Raw genomic sequence first — 19,815 nt, forward strand, 5'->3', positions numbered from 1 at the left:
ATACAGTATTAGGGGACCACTAAGGCCTATATAAAAGAGACTTCCGATACAGTATTAGGGGACCACTAAGGCCTATAGAAAAGAGACTTCAGATACAGTATTAGGGGACCACTAAGGCCTATAGAAAAGCATCCAAAAGCAGCATGTCATAGGACCTTTAAGTCCATGCCATACAAAGGTTTGAGGGATGCTAATGGCATTGTTGGTGAAGTGAAGGTAAATTATTTACAACTATCATAGCCCTTTTGGCTGGTTTTGTAACTGATGTTCAGCTTTGTCTGTGTTTTTTTTTTTAACTTATAGGCCTATGGAGCTGCAATAATTTGTGGTCTCTTTGGACCTTTATTGCTGCATGTTGTTTTTATAGTACTGATTAGCAGATCTCTCTGAAACTGCTGCACTGTTTACATATACGATTAAATTGTATAAGAATGATTTTCCTTTAGGTGCTTTGTAGCTACACTATAACACTTACTGTAAATGTTTTGTGGAAGAAGTTTGTCCTACACAGTTGTAACTCTTGAACGCACCCTGGTCCTCTACAGGAAGTGGACTGACGCTGGCGCGTTTGTTGAAAACAGAGGGCAGCAGACGTTGTTGACATGACACTGGCAGACAACAACTAATTGAACTGACAAGCCTCGGTCGTTGATAAAGTCTTTTACCGGATTTGTACACAGGGAGACGCAATACATTGAACATGGAGTTATCTCCCCTTATAAAGAAAATAGGTAGGCTGACTCACTGGCTAAGCAAATGTAGCTTAGAAGGCCGACATTACCTGAACTGATGTTAACAAAACGCAGAACGCTTGCTAACGTTAGCTAACAATATAAAACCTCTCTAGATGGGCTCTACTTTTATCTGGTGGCATAGCTTTAAAGTAACTATAACTAACTAACTTCAGTATGCAGAGTTGTAATTAATGTCAACACTAACGGTAACGTAAGCTAAATAACCCAAGTCAGTAAAACTTTTCTGGACTCCCACCCAAAGTTAGCTAGCTAACAGTTAGCTGTTGACTAACGTTAGCTGAAAACAAAACGGTGCTAAATCTGTCTCTTCTGAATACTTTGTTTTTCTGCAAACCTTAGGCCACTCGTTGATGGAGATAAGAGTTCGAGCATTGAAGAGCATCATATGTAAGCTGGACCATTCCCTGATTTCCGTCTCTGACATTGTCCAAGAAAAGATGCTGTTTGTGTATCTTCTTGAATGGTTCAATTTCCCCGAGGTGCCAATGCAGGAAGAGGTCCTTGAGTTGCTCTCAACTTTATCACAGGTATATACATTTCTAGCTAGATGATAGATACAATACTAGGTGATTCCTCTCGCGGACAGTGGCTAGAAAGGAGAAGTCAACCAACTGTCAAAATATACTGATAAACTTGAAGTGTAATTTTGGCTTTGGCTTCAGCCTTTCTTTAACAATAATTATTGTGATACAGTTTCATGGCAGGTTTACATTTCCTCCACCTCACATACACAATGTACTTCAATATTAGCAGGGGCAAATATTGAACAAGAAGAAGATTTGCTCAGTGACATTTTGATATCAACACCATGCTTTGTGATTTTACAGTGCTACTAACCTAATATTTCACTTTCATTTTTCATTTTATGGCCATTTATTTTGTCATTTTGTCTTCAAAGCATCCAAGTGCAGCCCAGATGCTAAGAGACGTTGGTGCGGTGGACTTCCTCACTCAACTGTCTCCTAATGTGGAACCCAGACTGCGAGCTGTCATCGATGGAACCCTGGACCAGCTGTTCCAGCTACCTGAGCTACTCCCTAGTCATATAATGGTCTACTCGCATGGACAGCGTACAGCAACTCCAACAGGTGTTGCAAGTTAAAGCCAAATGATTGTTTGTTTGGATTCTGTCTTCTACAAACCACTAAATGTTCATCATCATATGTAGGAGAGAGGTGGGAGAGAGTTGGGTTGGTTGTCAGTTTAGTTTACACCGTTCTTATAACAGTTTGATCAAATGCTTGTAGTATGTGAAAGAATATTTTAACTAAACTGTTTTCTCTGCTGTAGCACCTACAGTTGTTCCACCTGAAGAACATTTTCCTCAAATGGGCTATTTCCACAAGAGCATGCCAAGCCAAACAGATGTACCACCTCAGAAGATAGCAGGTACCAGTATTTTTGAATACTCACCTTAAAGGGGCTTTCACACCGCCATGTGTTAACTTGCCGCTTTAAGTTATTTCCATGAGGGGAGGCGGCAGAGTTTTTGCCACGCAGACTTCACCGTGCTAAACTTCTGGTGGCAACCGCCTGGCATTGGCAGTAGCCGCTTTTAAAAACACTTTCCTTTTTGGGGGAACGCTCTTGCAGGTAGCCAGTTGTCAGGGTGGCTGCCGCGCGGCGGTGTAAAAGCAGCTTTAGCTTTATTAGTGTGCTGCGTCTCATCTTGAATTTCATCTGTAGTTTTGTCTAAAGCAGTGCGTGATGATATTCTCTAATCTACATGTTTTGCACATTTTATCCCTCTGTGTTGTACAGTGCATGAGTCTGTGAGATGTCTCAAGTTTTCTGTGTTTCCATGGCTGTCTTTGACAAACACAGACAGACACATACTTTCGTCCAATGAGAGGTGAGAGAAAAATATATGTCTCTAACAAATAATATATGCCTAGTTAAAATGCAGTGTTAAATGAACATTATTATGATTTAATTCTGGAAACAATTTATTAAAGAACAAGGTCTTTTTAAGAATCTTACAAAACATTATGTGCCAACTTTTGGTACTCAGTAGTTTCAGTATTAAATATATCCCATTTAAATCTTGTGAAACAGTTCTCTAAGGAGCAGCAACCCCAACTTGGTGCGGAGCACGTGTGAACTTCTGTGTGATGTCATTATGCAAGACTTTCCTGCTGAGATCTTCCTGCAAAGGCCCAGTATTGTAAAGGTATCATTACAAATAACGTGTTCTTGCACTGACAATAGTATTGTAAATGAATATATGTTAATGCTTAGCTATACTGGTATATTTTAGAAATATAAGTAGAAAGATCATACCTAATGTTATACCAGACAGAAAGTGTGCTGTAGGGGTTGCATTTCCCATGCAGTCACAGGTTTGTTACCACGCTATAACAGGTAATGCCATTCAAAATAAATATATAATTATGTTTTTAATAGTTTATTTTGAAGCTGGGCATTAGAGTGGCTGTCATTGCCATAATTTTTACTTTACATTATGTATGATTTTTGTCATAATCAATGCTTATGCTTCAAGCCAAAAACCTGTATTTGATTTGCACTGTCCTAACTTGAAAATGGGGGCTTGTGTCAGACCCTAAAGGCCCTGACACACCAACCCGATAATCGGCTGTTGGACAGTCTGGCGAGGTCAGTGACTCGAGTCTGTTCGGTGTGTTCTGTGCCGTCGTCCGTCCGAGGAGCTGTGGGCCTTCATTTTGACATGTTGCGTCGGAGGGTGGGCAGGGAAATGACGAGCGGAATGAGCGTGACTAGAGCCTCTGAAAATCTGACGCTCGGTGTGTTCTGAGGCACTTTTTGGACCTCGGGGAGCCGACTGATCAGTCCGACTGCCATTTCTGCCAACGGTCGGCCGTCTGGTTGGTGTGTCAGGGGCTTAACACTTCTCAATGCTTGATTAAACATGAGTGTCCAAAAAGACAAAATTAAAGATGTTACTGAGGAATCCCAGGGCTTGTTTATTTTGTGCTGGTTCTTGGCCAACTGTTCATAAAGTATTCTTGTTTATTCACATCAATTAGATGGCATATTGTTTTGAGTGGCTAGCGTAACCATCCCATAATGGAAGTTATAGTATGAGCACTCAAGCCACTGTCAAAATAATAACCTGTCAAATGGTGTCCTTGATCAAAACACCAATTTATAATTCTGTGTCCCTGATCTTGTAGGAGGTTGTGGAGGCCTCTGGAGGCTTGCTTTGCTTGAGCAGGCACTAGATTGCTGTGAGGCTACAGTTTGGTCATAATGTACCTCTTGCAGGGTTTGAAAGTCCTTGGTGGAATGTTTAGCTTCTTTCCTTTTAAGGCTCCTTGAATATCAGAGATAACACTGTAAAACCGGTCCAAGTTGTCTGCAGGCGCTCAAACTGTCATCGTCCTGGCTTCGTTGGCTTTTGAGGAATCTAAACTGTCCTATGTTGCAAATGAAAAGGTCAATGTGCTATTAATGTTACATTAAGCGATATGCTCTCTCCCTATTTCTGTAAAAAAGTGGCCTGCACTTTTTTTATGTATCTACCAGTGTAATGTCGGCAACAAAGATGAGCTACTGTGTGAACATGACTATTTTGGTAATAAAGTGGTGCATTACAGTATGTATCGGTCTCAAAGCAGTATTATTAGCATACTGTCACCCAGCAGTCTCATCATCAAAAATAAATCATTATGGGAAAGTACTTTTCTTCTTGTGGCCCTCCTTTGAGTTACTAGAGCTATTAAGCTAAATTAAAAGACTTGGATTTAGAGACATCATTAGCTGCAGAGGGCAGGGAATCTGAACTTTTAACAAATTGTTGCTTCAATAATTAAATTCCACTTGCCTTTTTTATTTAGCAAACTTTATTACAATGTTTCTATCACTGTCTGAGCTTAGGTCTTCTTTTTACACAGTCTTTGTACATTGTCTCAGTTTGTTCTGTTTGTTCACAGAGCTTTTAACCAGAATATTTGCCCAATTACAATAATATCCTAATTGGATGTTAATGGTTGTTAATGATGTCTTCCGAAAAACCTTTCCATAACCCAGCTTCTCAGTAACAATACTGCTGTGATATCCCCGTCTCTTTTCAGAGCCTTCTGTCCCTGTTGAGGCTGGGTTCGGATAAAGGTGAGGCAAGCTACCTCCACTTGCAGGCTCTTTCCTGCCTGCGGCAGCTTTGTGTGGGGCTGCGGAGGAGACTACACTTTCATCAAGATCCAAGCTTCTACTCTACAAAGCAAGGTAGCACACCCTATATGCCACTTGCCAAGACACTCTTATAAAAGAGATTTGTAATCTCAAGGAGTTTTTTATCCTGGTTAAATAAAGGTTTGAATGAATGAGTCGCAGCTGATGATTAGCAGATTTTGGATGCTTAGTCTGTTAGTTTACATGCGTTCCTTTATTATAAGGTACATTTTATTTGGTTACAATTTTGAATCATATACTTCGCATGACCAATTCCCAAACCATACCACATTGTTTTACATTTTTCAAGTGGACACTTCAAATATTCTCAACAATTTATTTCAAGGCAGAATGAGTAGGATTTGTCAGTTGCGGTTTTTAAACGAAACATTTAAAATTGGCCCCTCCTTCCCGAACCAAAAAGTGTAACGTGCTCGCTATTTGCGTTTACTTTGACGCTGTGTCTGCCATTTTCGTAGCTTCCTCTTGGATGTGTGCTTACATTCTGGCACCTGGTCGCTACTTTTTTTTATAGAGGTTGAGCCCAGAAACGTCCTGAACACAGCAAAATAAGAAGATACAGGCAGAGGGCAGGCTCTCTGCAGATACAGACACCATCACTTGCTTCTACTGGGTCATGATTGAGAAGGATTATATTTTGTATATTAATTTCCTGCAATAAGTAAACACCACTACATGAATCTCTTTGCTTTATCAGTAACTAGTAGTGTAACTAGTTACTTTCAGCAGTGTGTAATAGTAAAGTAAGGCATTACATTTTTTAAAGTAACTAGTAATGTGTAATCTATTACTTTTTTGAGTAACTACCCCAACACTGTTTATCATACAAGTCTAACTAATGTGCAAGTCTTTCCTCTTTTCTTTTCTTTTTGTGGTTGGTAGATCCAGTTTCCCAGAACTCGTCCTTTTCCTACTCCCAGGAAGTGCGTGGGACCCAGCGTTCCCAGGCCTCATCTCCAGGGGCAGAGTGCTCTCCTCGGCCCTCTGTGGTGGGACGCACAGGCCAGAGAGCTAGGGGAGATGGCCAAGACGGAGATGCAGCTTCTACCAGGTGTGTGTGTGTGTGTGTGTGTGTGTGTGTGTGTGTGTGTAACCCCACTGCATTGAAACAAACGCTACAGGAGATTATAGATGAAAAACTGCATCACTTTCAGTACATCACTTCTTGCTGTTCTTATGTTTAGAGTATTGATTCTTTTCATGTCTTCAGCATGCGTGTTGGCAGTGAGAGCAGAGATTCACTCAGTTTGGCTTCTGTCACACTTCTGAGGCACAAGTAGTGTCTGTCTACTTGCTTGCTTGTAAAAGTAACTTTCAGCATTCTTGTCAGTTCTGTTCATCAGACTGTACACTTAACAAGATTGTCTTATACTTTTTAGAAATTTGTGCACAGTAGGATTTTTTGTGGCTTTGATAATGACAAAATTGCTACTGACACCAGCAACCTCCCACACTAAGATAAAACAAACTGAGACAAACTGTGGAGGATTGTATTATTCTTTTTAAATATAAATAACACCAGGAGCCCTCTAGCGGCTGGTCTACAGTGTTTAAAAATCAGCTCTGATTCCTGTAATGGCAGTTTTTATGATCCATCCCTATACAGCTCATACGTCACTCCTTGTATTTGAGGGGTCCAAGTACAGATCATGAATTTACAGTTGTCTTCCTCTCTTGTCTTTGATTAATCCAGTGGCAGCTCGCACAGAGGGGGTGCAGCAGTCCAGGCCCCCGGGCAGACGCCCCAGTCCCCTGCAGATGTGGCCAACCTGGAGCTTCCTGACTTGGGTGTAGAAGATATCTTGGAGCTGCAGTTACAGCAGCTCACTTTGGCTCAGTTCACTGTTAACATCATGGAACATGCCATACCACTGCTTAAAACAGGTAGGAGCCATTGTTGTCTTTTTTTCTTTCTTTTTTTAAAGATATTTTTTGGGGCATTTTAGCCTTTAATAGACAGGACAGCTGTAGACAGGAAAAGAGGGGGGGAGGAGACATGCAGCAAACGGCCGCAGGTCGGACCCGAACCCTGAGCCGATGCATGGAGGACCGAGCCTCTGCACATGGGCGCCCGCTCTACCAAATGAGCCACCCAGGCGCCCAGCCATTGTTGTCTTTTAGATAAAGGGGTTTTTGTTAATTAGATAAATCAGTTACCACTGTCTGTCTGTTTTTTGCTTGAGTAAAGATCATTGATTGCACATAATCTATATTGATTGTATTCTGTCATTATTTGATCTAGTCTCTCACTCAGTTTCTCTCCTCCTCTATTCTTTCTCAGAGGGTTTGCATGTGTTCCATTGTGTTCTGGAGCTGCTGTGCGACGCCGTCCTCCTGCTCGGGGACAGTGTTTGTGAGCTGGTCTGGGACGATCGCAGCCTGGTGGGGATGGAGCTGGCAAGTCAAAACACAACCCATGACAGCTTCTTATGTAGATGAATGGATACACTTCACTGAGAGGGAGAACTGTGTTGGCCACCAGACAATTTGCCACAGGCATACCGTACTTAACTGTCAAGGAGAACTGTAGGCATGTGATTGAGCTGAATGAATTATATAAGGTTGCAAAGGCTTTCTTCTGGTTACAAAGGGCTTCTCACACACACGTGCAAATCTCATCTGTACCCCTGGGTTTATCCAAGTACAGAATTGTTAAGTTAGTAAATTCTTTATCTCCATTTACTTTGTGTCTAAAGTCCACACAATGGATTGTAATAAACTGGTGTGTTTTTTTTTTTTGCTATGCAGAGTCATTTGTTATCCTCCCTGACTGTTTAAACAGTATGTTTCTATGCAGGAGGACTTATACACTTGTCAAGCCCAGGCCCCTCTGGCCCTCTGCTGTTTATTACATGCCCAGAGCCTTGCAGCCTGAGAACTGTTTTGTCATCTTCATGTGGAGAGCAGCTTTCGTGTGCCAGACCTATGGTCTTTTCCTATGGGTAATGGGGCCGAACTGTTCGTGCTAGCCACAGCAATGCACAGGGCATCTACTGCCCCCTGCTGGTTCAATTATTCTATTGTTCAATTTCTCCTCCCTAGAACAAAGTGGCTGAGAATAGATTGTTCCAATTTATTCATACCGAGATAGGGTGGATCTGTATCTTGTCCCGAAATAACCCTGAAATCTGATTACATTCAAATCCTAACTCCTGGAACGGGCAATTTTTCTCTTGGCCCCCAGCCAATAGGTGTGCGTTGGTGTGTGCGAACATGCACGTGATGTGAGCGCATGTACGTGTGTTGCTGTGTTTGTGCAGCATGTGTGCTTTTTTCCACATTTCTGTCTTTGTGTGTGTTTTTAGAAGGCAAAGCTGCAAGTATGCATGGAACTACTGGGGGATATCTTGAGCTACCATCAGAGCTATTCAGCAGACACTCCCCACAGCTGTCAGGTTCATCACAGAATGGCCTACACAGGCACTGCTATATTCACCATTAAACTCCTGCAGACCATCCTCCCTCCTGAGAAGGTGTGTGTGCTCATATTGACCAAATCTCAATACTATCTTGATGTTTTTTTTTCTGTTATTACTTTACTTTTATTTAAAAAATAGTAGAAAATTAAGGCTTCTTGACCTCACGCAGGCTAGTGACAATCTCCCAGAGAACACAGCAACAGCTATTTTCCACCTGTGCTTGGACACGTCATTGGGAAGTTCATTACCCAGCATGCAAGAGACAGCGGTGGCCTACTTGGAGCAGGTGAACTCAGACAGCCACGATCTCTATAGGAGGGTGACCCGCGCTGCCCTCTTGATGGAATCTACTTGCAACTTCCTCAAGGAAACCAAAGCTGAGGTATGAGCTGCATGTCGCATAATTACAGTTGGCAAATAGCAACAGTAGCTCTGCAATCTACAGAGAGAAGGCATCTGTTACAGATATGCAACCCACATTTCCTAATCTCAATTAAAAACCACTCTGACACAAATGTAACTGCCTTTAGATGTGGCCCTCAGGCTACAGCAAAACCTTTTTAGCCTGTCACTCACATCGACGTTTTTGTCTTTATTCATTGATTTATTTCTGCATCAAGGGAGAGAAGAACTGGTTGGAGTTGCTGGAGCTGGCAGACCAAGCCATAGACGGCCTCCCGTTTCACCAGCACTTACCCATCATCAAGGAATGTGTTCACATCTGCTCTTACCTGTACGTCAAAAATCTTGCAATGTGAAGTCAGTAAGGGTCAGAAATGAAAAAAGAAATCTTATGTGTCGCGATTTTTTTTGCGACGATTTATATAATTGATTCTTTTCTCCAGAATCAATATTTTTTATTTTTTTTTAACCAATGATGCACCTAAATATTTTCTGTTTATATGGTACGGCCAACGGCGACTACATCATATCCGTTTCCAGCAAAACGGACCGAAAGCAGAAAATGCTGAAAATACATGTTGTGTTCTTCTTTATAAATGAAAAAAATGTCAGACTCACTGACTGACTGACATGTGATGTGCATTCTTTTTAGAAAACAATTAGTTTTTAGAAATGTCTCATGATATATTGTCTCTGGATAAGTGTATTTTTCAACTTTTGTTTATTTAAAGAAGGAAAAGAAAAAGGCAATACTCCGATACTATCGAATCGCAGATTCTACTACTACTAGAATTGCAATAAATGAAAATCGCAATACAAATCCAATCTGCACCCGTGTATCGTGAAAGAATCGAATTGGGGGCAAAAGCATATCGTCCCAGCCCTAAAAGTCAGCCACTTGTTCTGCTGCATTTATATATTTTGTATTTCTATGCTAGTATAAATAATTTTGCTTGTCCATCACTAGGTGGAAGTTTGATCAGCCTAGTCCCCTCCTCCAGACAGAGAGCCAGAAACTTCTCCTCAAGCTGCTGTCCCATCCTTCACCGCCTGTGAAGACGGAAACATACGAATGCACTTTGAACCTGGTCAAGGTCAGAGCAAGCCATCTTATATAGACCGTCAGTGTTGAAATGAGGGTGTGCAGGTCCATGGCTTAAATTATGGCTACTAAAGCCACAATGTGGGTCTGTTTGGTGGTGCACAAATATGTAAATAAGTAGGATGAATCACAGATTGTTGACAGCGTGCTATAAAAAAAAAAAAAAAAAATGAAATCAGACTCTTCATTTTACTAACCATCGTCTAGAGTACATGGCTTCATTTAAAGTGAATTGGAACTCCTGCATGCAAGCGCAAGTGAGAGTGTAGCGATAATTTATGATGTGCTTTGGTATGATTACATACACCCCTAGGACTGCCTTGGCATCCAGAATGTGTCACGACAGGAACCAGCAGCATGCAGTGGAGTCAACTTCCTTATCCACCACAGGGTGCTCTATGAAATAAGTGCTTTTGGACTTCAGGATTCTGCTGAGAAGGTTGGCAAACGTGTTTGTACTTCCTGTATTTTTATAGAAGCATTTGACCTACGGAGGGAGGTCATTCTGGCCACTTCTTTAACGTGTTAGTCTAGGTCAGGGTTGAAAAGGAATAAACGTAATCAAAGACAGGTACAGGGATTCAGGTGTGTTTTTAAAGTTCTTGTACATTACTCAGAAGTCATGCTAAACTGTCAGGGTTCAGCGGTGTCATGTAATTTAGACGTTTAAATGTTGGTAGTAAATGTTTTGTCAGCAGCGCCTTTGTGAATTCAGCAGTTTACCTGTGATCTATAGGTGAACGTTGCAGCCAAGGATATCCTGCTATTCCTGCTCAAAGGACGATTGATGATGACAGCATCAACCTGGGACCGATTCAATGAGGCACTTTACCCCGTCATGCCCATATTACAGGTGGTGTGCTCTCTGTAGAGGCTATATTGTATTTGTACTGCAGAGCTCATAAAGCGGCATCGTGTTTGAAACATATTACATTATATTTATGGAGCGTGGGGAAATGGCGTGTATGTTCTCCACAATCAACACAACTATGATCAAAAGTTCAATTTTAGCGCTTTTGGACAACAAAGACTGCATATTGAGCTGCCAGTGAGAAAAATTTAGTTATTCCCTCATTTACAATTCTGTGTTATATTGTTTCCTTTTTTGGTGGGAAAAAAACAAGCTTTTATTAATTGTTCAGTTTCAGGCAACAGAAAGCCTGGAAATTCTTCATGAATATACATGAGACTTTGACTAGGCTGTCAAGTGCAATTTAATTCAAGGAGGCCATTCAGAGATGGGCCCGCCATGTCAACAAGAGACGAAATGAAACCACCCATAATCAAAGAGATGCATATTTTATTTACTGTTGTGCTGCTCAGCTGGAATTCCCCATTGTTCGCTCCATTGTCTGCCAAGGCAGTCTGAGAATTGTGTGTGTGTGTGTGTGTGCGTGTGCGTGTGTGCGTGCTTCTCTGTGTGTGTGTGTGTGTGTGTGTGTGTGTGGGTCAGGGTTACGCCAGCACTGAAGAGTCACTGGGAAACTGTGTCCTGCTGATAAGTGACATGTCGGACGTGGCAAAAGACAGCGTGTTTCCAAGCACAGCCCAGCTAAAAGCAGCGCTCCGACTCCTTTTTACTAAACAACCCACGTGAGTCTGTGCCCTGGGTCTTTCTTTTGTCAATGTTTGTGTAACTCTGTTTGTTTGGGTGTTATGTATATGTACATCTGCCCAGATGTATATGTCTATGATGGTATGTTTCTTCTGTGTCTTTGTGCGTGCAAAGTTGTTTGATTAGTTGGATGTTAAAGCAGAGAAACTCCCGAGATCCTAAATATTCTATTTTCCGACACATAATATGACAGACGTATTACCACTATCTCTTGCTGTCAGCTGATGTTCTCATCAAGTCATCTAAGTGTTCTGTGAGGCCAGTGTAAAACAGCAATCCAGTCCCAGCCTATGAATATTGATAAAGATAGAAATTAACACTAGACACTGGAGACAAGCCCTGGTACATTTTTGGCAACAGCTAATAGATTTGTTTGCCCTGCCAGCCGTTTTTTTGACAACCAATCACCATGTGGATGTCGTGTAAAAAAACAACAAAAACCTAAAAGGCAGGTAACATTTAAACCCTGTATTAGTGTATTTGCATTGCCACCTGAATAGAGCCGTTTCATGTCGTTTTTAATCTGTGTTTTAAATAGTGGGATTTTGAATTAAATATTTAACTCCAAGTTTTGCATAAATTCTGCTCATTATTTACAGTGTGAGAATAGCAGCAGTGCAACAAATCCTGCCCCACTTAACCAGCGATGATGTTGCTGACACAGCCAGACCAGACCTGGATCAACCACTGATCTCCTCCATCCCCAGTCTCTTCTGCCTCAGAAACCCTTTGGACATCACGCTGGACACCAGAAACAAGTCTGTCCTTAAGGTATAAATACACGTACACAGAAAGAACAACACACTTAGATAGACGTCTGCACAGGCAGATGTAACTGCCTACTTAATGTGTTTAATGGTGGCTAGGTGGAGTCAGTGGAGAAGCTGTTTTGTATCCTGTCCTCAGACACTGTTGACATCTCACTGAGAAGATCGGCTGCAGAGCAGCTGTCTGTAGTGCTACAAGGTGAGCGGTCTGTAAAATATACTAACTTTAATATACAGTATTTCTTATAAACTTCTCTATTGTATTGTTTTAATGCATTTCCATACTAAATCTCTTGGCTCTGGCAGGCTAATATTTTCAAACAACCCTTTAAGTCTACCTCTGTGTGTTGCTCTCCAATGGCTAATGGTTTTCAGATCAGAGTGCTCATGTAAAGGCATATTTTATAAAATAAATAAAGAACTTTCAAAGTTTGTGTGATAAGTGAGAGCTCTTTCCTTGTGGGGAAAAAACTATGTGCAGCGGAGTGTGTGCCCACCCACCACCATATGTTTTAGACAAGCAGGAAAAGGCAAATAGTTTGTGATTATGCAAATGTTTCTTGTCAGTATATTAAATAGTTCTCTTACTTCCCTGTAGACACAACAATGCACCCAGTGCTGAAGATTCTTGGAATAACAGACAAAGTCATTTCTTTCATTATGGGGAGTGTAAACGGCAACAAGGTAAAAACAAACCTGCTTTGGCAAAGTGATAAATGGATGTGTACCGAACGAATTGCCGTTGAAGCCAACTTAAACAAACCCTGTATCTCATAAATGCAGTTCCATGCGCTCCCATCTGGTACATGTCCTTGTTTATATGTGAGTACATGAGTTGCCAGCATGTGTGGAGGAAACCCACTGATGCGTGCATGATAGAAGGATGAAATGGCCTGTATTAATACTGTCAGACAGGCCCTGGTAAGCAGTGATTTTTGCCCTCTAGTTACTGAAGTCTGCTGATCATACTTGAATCAGAAACCGCTAACAGGGGTAATCGTCCAGCATGTCTGGCTACATGGAGGTGAAGGAACAGGGCCACAGAGAATGATTTGTCTCAGCTAACAAGTGTATGTAAGAGGGATGCCTGCAGGTTGTATTTGTCCCAAACCTCCATTGCCTGCAACCTGAGCAATCACAGAATGTGGGTATAGCTAATGTGAAGAGACAGGAAGGAGACCCTGTGCATTTGTATGTGACAGACAGAGAGCAGGAGGAGACAGAAATAATATTTTTGTTTGTTTGCATTTTCCCTGCAATTAAACACTGAGTGCCATGTTGCTGTTTTCCCCAGAGCTTAGATTGCCTGCTGGAGCCTTGTGTGTGTATCCTGAGGAAGCTGGTGTATGCTGATCCATCTCTGAGGCACAGTCTGGCACATTGCAACCTCCTGCTCCTCACACTGCTCAGGGGTACATTCACAAGACAACTCATTAAGTAACAGCTATACACGTTATGTTGTGTAGCCCGGGGGCACATTCTCAAAAGAAACGATGACAAGTCACCCATTGATGCATAGCTTTCAACTATGTTGTCACACTGCAGTAAGTGGCATATTAGTATGATGCAACTTGTTGCCATGAAGCTCATCTTGGCATAATTTGTAGCTAAATTATCATCCTTTTGAAATAGGAGAATTAATTTAATATAAATTATAATTATATATTTTTGAGTTTGACAACCTGTATATTGTTATTGTCCGATTTAGACACACACGTTTTTTTTAATGCAAAAATGTGTGCCCAGTTTTTATGCATTACAAATGTGATGTTTGTACAACTCAGTTTAAAGCACTCAGCTGTTGCGTCAAAAACCTCAGATGCTAAATTTCAGAGTTATCATAATGTCAGCAACGCCTGATGTGGGGTGGCAGTCTCATTTGGGGGGTTTCCAAACTTCAGTTTTGAAATGAGTCTTTAATGGAATGGAATTTTAAATTTTAGCATATACATTTATTCACGAGGTCGAGTGATAAAGTTTAGGGTGTGGTTGTTATGTAAATTGTCTATGTTGTGTCATCATTATAGCATCCTTGATATTAAAGGAGAACAAAGGCAATAGAAATGAGATTGCTGTCCTAATGAGTTTACTGCTATTTGATGAGCTTGCCAGCATTGAAATATGGTGAGTTTATTTTTTTCTCTCTTTGAGCTTTCCACGTCTCTAAAATAAAATGTGCATCCATTCAATATTTTGTTGGACTACCTGTTTTTTGTCATATCAGGTCAGACAAATCCAACTCAGATGTGACCCTTGCACCGTTTACCCTACCAGTGTCAGTGATACGCAGGTAAACTGAGCCGTAAAGTTGCCAAGATCAATAGTTAACATTCTTACTTGGGTCGTGGCTTCTTTTAAAGGTCCCTTCCTCTCATCAACAGCACTTCACAAGTGATATAAACAACTGTTTTGCTCTTCTCCCAAATTTTCTCCCAGGTACAACATCCCATTCCAGGCAGCGACTCATCACGCTGTCAGCCCGTACTGCTGCGTCCTGCCCCCCTCCTCGGACCTCCTGACCCTGGCACCCGCCTGCCAAGCCCTGCAGGTAGCCTGGAACACTGCATGGTATTCTGGGATAGACAACCTCCTTAAAGAGCTGCATGGCACATCTACCCATGTTACTGAGTAAGGACCTAAATGTTTATTATTTGTTGTGTTAAAAAATATAAGGAGAAAATGATTGGATACAAAGGTTTGTTTCTGTATCAAGAACACGTAAGTTGTCCTTCTCAGTAGACGGAAATAGGGTAACTATTTGTTGGAGAACAGAACAGAACAGAACAATCATTCCATAGCAGGATATTTTAATTAAAGAAAAATCCTGCCACACATCACTCTTATACAATGTTCTGTCTAGTGGAGAATTGTAGTAAAGAATTAGAAAAAAGAGTTTTAGAGGCTTAGCATCTCATATTTCATTTGTTACTTGTAATGTGACCTAATTCAAAAAGATGAGAATGTTTCTTGTACAGTTTTAACCAGCTTGATTACAGCAAAGATGTTTTAAAGCACACCATAGATGGATCATTCCACTAAGTTTCATACAGTGCTACAGTGTTTGTTTGAGATGGATTCAGTCAGTGATAATTGAGATGTATCTTCCTTTTTGTGTAAAGTACAACTCTGTGCACAAGTCCTTATCTCCGGTGATATTGTTGTGTCTTATTACGCAGTTTTTCCTATTGTTTTGACGTCATTTTGACAGTTTTAGGGAGTATTGCTTGTTGATTGTAGCTGGTATGATGCCTGCCTCTGCTTGATTCAGTTACAGTTAATTCTCAGAAAACCCTTTGGGTGACTCATAAATGTCTCATCCCTCCAGATTGGTGATCAAATATGTTTGTTAATGCAGTCATTAGTATGCCTCTGAGGATACTACTTATACAACACACTTTTCAGCACATCAATAGCCATGTAGTCCGATTTTTAATTTATATATTTTGAAGCATTTACATTTTGTTCCCCACAGATTTCATCCCAACTTAAAGCTGTCAGAAGCACAGGTCCTGTCGCTGCAGGCGGTGCACCTTCCCGCGGCGCTGCAGGACTGCATCAAGGCCATCGTCACGGCAGCAGGACACAGCTCTGTGACCTCTGCCCTCTCCAGGCTCAGCCTCTATTTACTGATTGAGCGACTGGCCCTTTTTCACATCCCCACCCACAGCTGCAGAGACACCCTTCACTCCCTCAGCTGGCAGGCAGCAGTGACCAGGTACACGGCATACAAACTCCATTTAACATGCATGTACTTTCACACTGTCAACATGCTAATAACCAGTAAATATGTCTTGTTAAGGTTTATTAATTAAGCAAATGATGGGAGGATTTTATGACATTCCCCAACAGTGTGCCATTATTATTACTGCTGCTGTCAAAAAAAACATTACTTGCTGGGAACCAAATGTTTTTCCATGGATCAGTGAGCTCATTATGGCTTTGATCTTTTAGTCTTATTTTGAAGAATTGACTTGAATTAATAGTGTTAAATGACTTTTCTGGTTAAAGTGCTTGATTTGAGTAATAAAGCTTCCCTGAGCAAGTATGACAAACTTATAATATCTTTCTTCCTCTAACTACTCTAATACCAAAGCGAAACTTGAAAAGAATAAAGTGATTAGAATGTAATGCATCAGTATTAATGAAGAAAACAAGAGGAGCCTTCACCAAAGTTTCATTTCAGTTGATTCCATCAGCTTGGTAGCAGCATATGTCTTGTAGTTGTCATTAGTTTGTGCAATTCTTTTCCACTGTACAATAATGTTTTAAGAATTAAAGAGATAAAGAAGAAAAAGAGAGTGAATAAAACGCGTTTCTGATTCTGATTTAGCCTCTTTAGTGGTCAGTATATTAGACAAGTTATGAAAAGTAAGTTATTACTGAGTATTTTCCTTTTAACCATGCTCGCTTCCTCTTGTTGTCATAGTGACTGTGTCTTCGTCACTGCAGGTTTCTCCAGGTGCGTCCAGCCTGTGTTGAGGATGAGAGGTTGCTAGTGGGAATTGTTGCATTTTTGAATGCCTACTTCAAACAGATTCACACTGAGACTGCATCTGACCCAGAGGACAAGGACTTGCGCTGGATACTGGAGCTACTTCTCAACCAGGTACAAATAATTACCCTTTCTGGTGAAGCAGGAAAGAAAAACCTCACAACAGTTTAGGGCTGCACAATTAATCGCAATTTTATCCAAAATATCCAAATCAAAGGGGGGGGGGGGGCGCAATATTTGTTAAAGGCAAAATATGTGTCAAACCATTCTGAATTAGGTATTGTGGTGCTGCAGAGACGTTCCATCCTACACATCATATCCTACAGACTAATGACAAAAATCTGTGTTTGGTATAGATTCTCGCATAAAAAAAATGTTTTAATATTTTTCAATGAAAATGAGAATAATGACCAAAAAATGATCATTCCCTCCAATATCATGAATCATATCGCATATCAGTCAAAAGAATCACAATCGCATATTTTCCTCATATCGTGCAGCCCTAACGACAGTAGTCCTGTATTTTTCTTTTTTAGGTTTTGGCTGAAAGGAATGGTTGAGATTTTTGAATCGGTAAACGTTACAGTGTGGTTGTGGTAGAGATAAAATGTGCTGTTTAATCTTATTAACGTGTACTACTGTACTGTAGCTTGTGTATGTGTTTATAAAATAATCGTGTGTGTGCATCTCTGTTAGCTAGTAATCTGGTTAAACTCTCTCCTCTGCAACACAGAGGGTTATATACCTGTAATCAAAGCCTGAATAAATCACACGCCGTCAGACAAGCGAACCATATTACTCTCTCATAACGACAGAAAAATAGTATCACAGCGTACCACCTCAGACCTGCGGCAGAGATTACTTTCTGAGCTCTTAAAACAAAGTTGGATTCATACGTTTGCCCGAGGAGAAGAATCACCACACTGTTTTAGCAGGGAGAGCTACTTTTAGGATTTAATCAGTCTCACCTTGGCTTTCTCATTAATGTGTGTGTAAACAATAAGTCCTCCCCTGGCAGCTAAAGCAGACTCAGATTGAATGCCTGGTAGGGGTGAGCAGCTCTGCTCTGCTCCGACTTTTCTGTAATTACTGAGCTGTTTCAGCAACATCTGTTGCTCCCTACACTTATATTAACTATGTGCTCCATGTGCTCCATGTGCACCGCTCAACAAGAAATTCTGCGTGTTTGGTTTTTCTAGATCAGAGTTTTGTAGGGAAATGGTGGGCGGTATTAAGAAGGAGGTGCTAGCTCAAAAACACCTGTCAGCCTCCTCTACATCTTCTCTCCATAGGTCAGTTTGTGTGAATTTGGAAAGGATGGCAGTTAAATTAGATTTGACTATTAATACTAATCTAAGTTAATAGTAATAATAATCCCCCTGAACAAAGGGATGTGCTTTTAAGATGTGTATGTATGCAGTTTACAGAGTACAAGAAGGCATACAAAGAACTGGAGAAGAGTGAGTTGCCAAAACATTTAAAAGAAAGGAAAATAAAATCAAAGAAGAAGAAGCATTATCACATTAAAATGGGATAAATCTGGGGCGCCCTGGTAGCTCACCCGGTTGAGTGTGCGCCACATGTACTCGGTCCTTGCCGCAGCCGCCGGTGGTTAAATTCCGACCCTCCGCCCTTTGCTGCATGTCGTCCCTTTCTCTCTTTCTCTCTCTCCCCTTTCCTGTCTTCAGCTGTCCTATTCAATAAAGGCCGAAAAAGCCCTAAAAATAATTTAAGAAAAGAAAAATGGGATGAATCCAAAATAATATATACATAATGTATACTGTAATAATAATAATAATGTATAACTGTAAACATCAAATCGTAAAACAATCCTTCTATCAATCATCCAGGAGACCCCATCGCTTCTTAATTTGCTGCTTGGTGTGGAGACTCAGACCTCAACTCCGAGCCCTGGGGAGCCGGAGGAATTGAAGAACCGTGTCAGCCGGAGACTGCAGAAAGAACTCACTCGCTTCTTTAACATCTTACTCCTCCGACTTGCACAAACCACTGACAGGTAGGCTGATTTCACCCCAAAAAGTGTGACACTCCACTGGGACGTCACAAGACAGGCAACAGACACGGCCCTTGATTTTTAGGTCTTAGTGTCTTTTCTTGCAATTTTAATATTATAAGTATTTTATCATAAGTTGTTTTAGAATAATGAAAGATAATTTCATTATAATACTAGAACGTGAATTTAGTTTTATCTACCTAACAAAAAGTAAAGTACTCAATTCTGCATTAACTACACGTATGCAGTATATTTCAGGGTGTTTACACTCAGAGTAATAACTATAGCTCTGTACACTGTATGAAAAGTATGAGCACGGATGATGTCAAAATTAGTTTGTATTGTTTATATTGCAGTTCTTTGTATACTGCTCCCTTATGGACTAAGTTTAAAAAGGCAAGCATGCAGAAGCTCAAGGTTGCTTATAATGACTGTATGAGGATACTGTTCAACAAACCCAGGTGCTCTAGTGCAAGTGACCTGTTTTGTAATGCAGCGGTCAGCACCTTCCAGGCATTATTGAGAGGTCTTATCACAAATTCATTTGTTGCCTGAACATCTCCCAGAACAGCATTGTTATGCTGCTAGTAAGTCCTAGGTTCAGTGCCATATGATACCAATCAATCTATGAAAACACTGGTATAAGTGTCTTATAGAAATGCAGTATTGTTATTTCTTTTGTTTTTAATTCTCTGTATATGTTTCTCGTTCTCTTTTTAATGTATGTTGTATGTCATGTCTGTGTTTTCTGAATGGACCTTGAGTCTGGAATAAAGTTGATGATGATGTATGGGAAAGGTGAATGCACTTATGTAATGCTATGTTAGACAATGTGTTAGTATCATCAGGAGGAAAAAAGATAGTGAAGTGTTCCTCCGCTGTAAGGGAAGTGCTTATTTCAGTTAATTTGTGATTGAAATCCAAATAGCTTAGTCATTTAGAAAATGAAAATGAAAACCAAACACTTAAAAAGCCACAGGCTTATGAAAAAGAATTGGAACGCTTATTGTTAACGTTATCTTGTCTTTTTCCCTCTTATTCCTGCCTCTTGTCTACCCTCCTGTCTGGTTTGCTTGCTT

General features: G+C 40.8%; 1 protein-coding gene across 1 annotated transcript in view; it reads left to right on the top strand.

The window, feature by feature from the left end:
* The first annotated feature begins 554 nt into the window (after positions 1-554).
* rttn (rotatin) overlaps positions 555-19,815 on the top strand; it is a 33,056-nt gene continuing 13,795 nt past the window's right edge. The window contains exons 1-27 of the mRNA XM_078280352.1: positions 555-731; positions 1,095-1,282; positions 1,654-1,843; positions 2,046-2,144; positions 2,517-2,607; positions 2,811-2,925; positions 4,808-4,958; positions 5,808-5,976; positions 6,619-6,809; positions 7,207-7,322; positions 8,231-8,398; positions 8,514-8,726; positions 8,965-9,077; positions 9,714-9,840; positions 10,162-10,287; positions 10,585-10,701; positions 11,302-11,441; positions 12,063-12,234; positions 12,330-12,429; positions 12,829-12,914; positions 13,525-13,642; positions 14,258-14,354; positions 14,455-14,520; positions 14,667-14,858; positions 15,703-15,945; positions 16,680-16,836; positions 18,573-18,739. Coding sequence (XP_078136478.1) covers positions 701-731; positions 1,095-1,282; positions 1,654-1,843; positions 2,046-2,144; positions 2,517-2,607; positions 2,811-2,925; positions 4,808-4,958; positions 5,808-5,976; positions 6,619-6,809; positions 7,207-7,322; positions 8,231-8,398; positions 8,514-8,726; positions 8,965-9,077; positions 9,714-9,840; positions 10,162-10,287; positions 10,585-10,701; positions 11,302-11,441; positions 12,063-12,234; positions 12,330-12,429; positions 12,829-12,914; positions 13,525-13,642; positions 14,258-14,354; positions 14,455-14,520; positions 14,667-14,858; positions 15,703-15,945; positions 16,680-16,836; positions 18,573-18,739 — 3,743 coding nt within the window. The 5' untranslated portion in view covers positions 555-700. The remainder of the gene's footprint in view (positions 732-1,094; positions 1,283-1,653; positions 1,844-2,045; positions 2,145-2,516; positions 2,608-2,810; positions 2,926-4,807; positions 4,959-5,807; positions 5,977-6,618; positions 6,810-7,206; positions 7,323-8,230; positions 8,399-8,513; positions 8,727-8,964; positions 9,078-9,713; positions 9,841-10,161; positions 10,288-10,584; positions 10,702-11,301; positions 11,442-12,062; positions 12,235-12,329; positions 12,430-12,828; positions 12,915-13,524; positions 13,643-14,257; positions 14,355-14,454; positions 14,521-14,666; positions 14,859-15,702; positions 15,946-16,679; positions 16,837-18,572; positions 18,740-19,815) is intronic.

This window comes from Sander vitreus, chromosome 22 (genome assembly GCF_031162955.1).
Source record: "Sander vitreus isolate 19-12246 chromosome 22, sanVit1, whole genome shotgun sequence".
Taxonomy (NCBI): domain Eukaryota; kingdom Metazoa; phylum Chordata; class Actinopteri; order Perciformes; family Percidae; genus Sander; species Sander vitreus.